General features: G+C 46.7%; 1 protein-coding gene and 1 long non-coding RNA gene across 2 annotated transcripts; both read left to right on the plus strand.

Moving 5' to 3' along the window:
* Nucleotides 1–2,450: 2,450 nt before the first annotated feature.
* LOC139830059 (uncharacterized) lies at nucleotides 2,451–2,847 on the plus strand (the record flags this gene model as incomplete). The annotated part of the gene is made up of 2 exons (XM_071820310.1): nucleotides 2,451–2,649; nucleotides 2,740–2,847. Coding segments are annotated over 2 exons (270 nt in total), but the record flags the coding sequence as incomplete, so codon positions are not given.
* A 1,670-nt stretch (nucleotides 2,848–4,517) lies between these two features.
* LOC127301397 (uncharacterized) lies at nucleotides 4,518–5,029 on the plus strand. The gene is made up of 3 exons (XR_007852054.2): nucleotides 4,518–4,648; nucleotides 4,735–4,858; nucleotides 4,940–5,029. It is a non-coding gene; the product is annotated as an uncharacterized lncRNA (long non-coding RNA).
* Nucleotides 5,030–5,692: the final 663 nt, after the last annotated feature.

A 5,692-nucleotide genomic window follows, 5' to 3' on the forward strand; every position in this document is an offset into this window, starting at 1 on the left:
CGGCGTCTCTGGAAGGTTTTCCGTATCGTGGCTCTCGGTACTGGGGGTTTCGCAACGGAGGCTTTAAGTAGGCGGAAGGGCAGGTCAAGAGGCGGCACGAGGGCCCCACACCACAGGGCCGCGCGGCCAAGGGGGGGCCGCGCCGCCCTAGGGTGTGGCCACCTCGTGGCCCCACTTCGTCTCCTCTTCGGACTTCTGGAAGCTTCGTGGCAAAATAGGACCCTGGGCGTTGATTTCATCCAATTCCGAGAATATTTCGTTACTAGGATTTCTGAAACCAAAAACAGCAGAAAACAAGAATCGGCACTTCGGCATCTTGTTAATAGGTTAGTTCCAGAAAATGCACGAATATGACATAAAGTGTGCATAAAACATGTAGATAACATCAATAATGTGGCATGGAACATAAGAAATTATCGATACGTCGGAGACGTATCAGCATCCCCAAGCTTAGTTCTGCTCGTCCCGAGCAGGTAAAACGATAACACAGATAATTTCTGGAGTGACATGCCATCATAACCTTGATCATACTATTTGTAAAGCATATGTAGTGAATGCAGCGATCAAAACAATGTATATGATATGAGTAAACAGGTGAATCATATAGCAAAGACTTTTCATGAATAGCACTTCAAGACAAGCATCAATAAGTCTTGCATAAGAGTTAACTCATAAAGCAATAATTCATAGTAAAAGCATTGAAGCAACACAAAGGAAGATTAAGTTTCAGCGGTTGCTTTCAACTCATAACATGTATATCTCATGGATATTGTCAACATAGAGTAATATAATAAGTGCAAATAAGCAAATATGTAGGAATCAATGCACAGTTCACACAAGTGTTTGCTTCTTGAGGTGGAGAGAAATAGGTGAACTGACTCAACATGGAAAGTAAAAGAATGGTCCTCCATAGAGGAAAAGCATCGATTGCTATATTTGTGCTAGAGCTTTGATTTTGAAAACATGAAACAATTTTGTCAACGGTAGTAATAAAGCATATGTATCATGTAAATTATATCTTACAAGTTGCAAGCCTCATGCATAGTGTACTAATAGTGCCCGCACCTTGTCCTAATTAGCTTGGACTACCGGATCATCGCAATGCACATGTTTTAACCAAGTGTCACAAAGGGGTACCTCTATGCCGCCTGTACAAAGGTCTAAGGAGAAAGCTCGCATTGGATTTCTCGCTATTGATTATTCTCAACTTAGACATCCATACCGGGACAACATAGACAACAGATAATGGACTCCTCTTTTATGCATAAGCATGTAACAACAATTAATAATTTTCTCATATGAGATTGAGGATATTTGTCCAAAACTGAAACTTCCACCATGGATCATGGCTTTAGTTAGCGGCCCAATGTTCTTCTCTAACAATATGCATGCTTAACCATAAGGTGGTAGATCGCTCTTACTTCAGACAAGACGAACATGCATAGCAACTCACATGAAATTCGACAAAGAGTAGTTGATGGCGTCCCCAGTAAACATGGTTATCGCACAACAAGCAACTTAATTACTTCTATAAATGTTCCTAGACTACTCGCCCAGCCAGATGGTCCTCAGGGGGCACTCTTCGTTGGCCGTTCGATCCTCCCGAACAGTAAAAAAATCGATCCCACTTTCACCCACAGCCATCCGATCCGGTTATTACTTTTGTTACCTGCTGCCTGCTGCTGGGTACATGACCGCTGGGCCATCTTGCGCGTGGGGCCTCCCGCCAGAGACACGGAACGGGGCTGGCTCAGGTCGCCTTCTTTCACCTTGTTTTGGACCGGGTGAAAATCCTAGCCCACGCCTCCTCCTCCTCTCCCATCCCCAATCAGCACCTCCTTCCTCCTTCCCCAATCCTCTCCTCCTCCTCCCGGCCAGCGCCATGGAGGCCATGTGCTCCGACTCCGGTCCCCGTTTGGCGCGTCGAGGGCGGCGACCGCTGAGCCACCCCGGTCTGACCACCGGACACTCGGGAGGGAGCGGCGCGGCGACACCGGACGCTCGGGACGGAGCGGCGCGGCGACCAGGCCGGCGTAGTGCCGGGAGGCGCGATGACGGCGGTTCTGGGTAGGAGAGGAGGAGGTACGACGACGGCATGGTGGAGATCGAGGCGGCGGCTCGGGGAGGACAGGAAGAGGTGCAGGAGAGAGAAAACGAATCAGGAGGCAGGGATTGGTGGTTGAGGTAATCTTTTTGATCCTGTCTTTCATGTGTTTGGTGTCAATTTAGATCGATCGAATCCCCCTTATTCCTTTTTTTTTCTCTGAAGTTTGTAGATCGACGGCTTACTTATCCCATGCTCTCACCGTCGTCGCTCCAGCCGCCTCCTGAGTCTCTCCGTCATGGCGCGAGTGAGCTCCAGATCGAGCGGGGGCGGCTTACCCTATAATTTCCCCTCTCATGTCGTTTCTTGATTCGAGGTTGTTCTATTCTCATGGTGATTCCGCTATTCCCAGGGCGCGTACACCTTCACCATAGGGTACCACGAGCTCGCCGGGACCAGGGTTACTCTCAAGAAGCCCCTGCTGGTGCTGAGGAAGAAGAAGAACGATGGCCAAGGTGGACCGGCGGCGGCGGTGGAGCTGGACGTGATCGGCGTCATCCGGCACAAGATCCTCTTCAAGGACCGCCCCAAGGCTCTCATCTCAAGTAATCCATCGAATCCCACCTCCATTCTCAGTTTCTTTTTTTTCCTAGGACAGAAATTCGCTCATCGCGCGATCCCCTTTTCTCCCGCAGAGGTCCCGGTGAAGGAGAAGAAGGTACTGCCGTCGGTGGCGGCGCCATCAGCCGTATCTCCCACTTCCTGACGAGGAAGTCTGGTTAAGAATCTGAAGCTAAGGAGCTCCGATTGTACCCGTGAACCGCTGCAAACTGTTGGTCCTGCGTCCTGCTTAGTTGGTGGTCACATTCTGATTCTGCCATTGTTGTGGTTGCGTACGTATGAGTTTACAATTAGTTGAAGCAACAGCGTAGGCAGATTGGCAGAAAGGGCCACCGAACTTTTGTGGCAGTTTGGTTCATATGGGATTGGAGCCAAATTTCAGTTCCGGTCATTTTGGTTATATTCTCGCCTTATTCCTTTTTTTTTTCTCTGAAGTTTGTAGATCGACGGCTTACTTATCCCATGCTCTCACCGTCGTCGCTCCAGCCGCCTCCTGAGTCTCTCCGTCATGGCGCGAGTGAGCTCCAGATCGAGCGGGGGCGGCCGTGAGCGGCCGCGGCGTGCTCCGACTCAGGGAGGGAAGGGCGGGCGCAGGCGGGCGGGCTTGGTTGGGCGCGGCGAGCTCCGGCTCCGTCTCATGGGGCAGGTGGAGCAGCACAACACCGGGGCTCCAGCTCGTGGAGAAGACCCGGTAGACAGAGGACGGCGAGCGACGACCGCGGAGGTACGTGTGGCGTCAGGACAAGCAAGCGAGGGATGACCAAGCCAGATCCACCTTCAGGTAAGGCTCGTCCCTTCCTTGCCTCCATTCTTCTCTTTGTATCTCTGGCCAGAGATGGATGGGTCCATACGCCGCGATTCAGATTTCTGTGTCTTGCTGCTGACGAGCTCTGATCTCTAATAGTTTTGTGGAAATTCACAGGTTTGTGCAGAGGCAACAGCAACACATGTTTGACATTATCAACCTGTAGATTTGGTACTATATTGGTTTGAAGATTATGTCGGATCCACAAGAGAGGCAAAATATGGAGTGGAAACTACAGTCCAGGTTTGTGTACTTCGATTTTTTTTGTTTCTTTGGTGAATCAGGTGAGCTGATTTGGGGCTTTTCCTCTTTGTTTGTGTAGACACTGCAGGCTTTGAAAGATTTGGATGGAGCACAGGTCGGGATGCTCCCGTTCATCTTTGGTGAGTGTGCCAATCTGCAGCATCCTTGATAATTTTGAAGTGTTAGAATCTGTTACACGCTAATTGTAAATCTTGAAAGATATTAATCTTGGCCCGTGTGCCAATCTGCAGCATTCTTTAGATTTCTTTTAGGATATTAACACATTTTTTGCTGTAAAAAGGAGATGATATAGGATTTTACTTTAACCTATATCTTCTCCTTTGCTAACAATGAAATAATATATCAGACCAGAGGGATTAGTTGAGATCAGGCGTTTAGTTGCATGCTTGAGTAACTGCTTAAAATAGTTGTTGGTGTTGCCTCCCAGATGATTATTTATAGTTTGTTGGTTCATGAGGAACCATCAAGTATATTTGGCTTTTATTCATATTTCTGACGCTTCGATGATTGATGATGTAGTAGCTTGATGTCCTAGCAGTGTATATTTTGTTTATGGTCACTGTAAGAATAAGCTGAGAACAATACACACAGGTTTGTTCCGGGCGCATCGCAGTGCCTAGCTCCACCTGTCTACCTACTTCCTCGTTGTTCTCCTGTGAGTTCATCTGCCTCCTCCTATTTCCAGTTTTTTATTGATTCTTGCCTATTGTGTTGAGTTATATGGGCTGGCTGGTTGTCATTGAGCTCCTCCTTCACCTGATTTATTCTCTCGTGAAGGCTTGCAGGATCCCATCTTGATTTCCGATCTCATTAGATAAGAGTCACATGAGGGTGATTTGAGCAAAGAGTTGATGTCCCTTGATGTTGTATGCGATGTGCAGCTGCAGAGGTTCAGTCCATGCATCTTCTGCAAGGTACCTAGAATCACCGCAGTATTGATGAATTAGCTCTTAGTGCGTTACTACTGCTTTAGTACAACCTATTGGTGGTTCTCGTGTAGGTAAAATTGTACATGGTAATATGGTGTATAATCCAGATGGTGCCATACAAGCTATCATTTGTATTTGTTCATGGGGAACCTTTTGTTGCAGAGTATGCTCGTATCCGACCATCAGCTTGTGAAGGTATATTGGCCAGAAGTCACGGTTTATGATAAATGTTTTCTTGAGTTTGAATCGTCTTTGAACTTCAACTATATCGGCCAGGGATCATAATATATGCCACCTCTCTATACTGAACACGATTGGATTCTGATGTATCCTAGCAATACTCCTCCCTGCCCTCCTCTCACTTGTTCAGGTAGTTATCCTTCCTTTGCCTCTCTTCTTCATATTCTAGATCTGAAATCTATGTCGTAAGCATTAAGAGTAGAAAAACACTGTAAAGATGATATTAGCTTCTACTGATGTTGGTACCTTCTGTGGCAAACTATGTAGTTTTCTACATATTTTGTATATGTCCATGGTGAAACCTTTACATGGCGGAATATTAATTGCTTATACCTATGTGTTAGGTTTATATCTTCATGACTATTTTAAGTTGTTCAGGTAATAAGAAGGATTTCTCAATTATTGCTAGACAAATGATATTTACTGTTCGGACTGAATCTTGTGCTGATGCTAAATGCATTTTTGGATTGCGCTCAGAGGTCGTCCCAAAGATGATTGACAACTTCCATTTCCTGTGCACTGGTATATCAGGCTAATCAATACTATGCAAATTAGCTCCCCCCACGCCCCAATTTTGAGAGCAAATCCATTCCTTATGTCAGTAATTGTGTCCAGTAGTATGTATCTGGACTCATGCATCGTTTCTCTCTGTTTTGGTTGGGGCAGGAGAAAAAGGGGATGTATACAAGGGCTGCTTCTTCCACCGAATCATCGAAGGATTTCATGATTCAGGGTGGGGATTTTGCAGGAAAACAATGTAAGAACTATACACCCTGTGAACTAGCCAGT

Source organism: Lolium perenne, chromosome 1 (assembly GCF_019359855.2).
Source record: "Lolium perenne isolate Kyuss_39 chromosome 1, Kyuss_2.0, whole genome shotgun sequence".
In the NCBI taxonomy this organism is placed as follows: domain Eukaryota; kingdom Viridiplantae; phylum Streptophyta; class Magnoliopsida; order Poales; family Poaceae; genus Lolium; species Lolium perenne.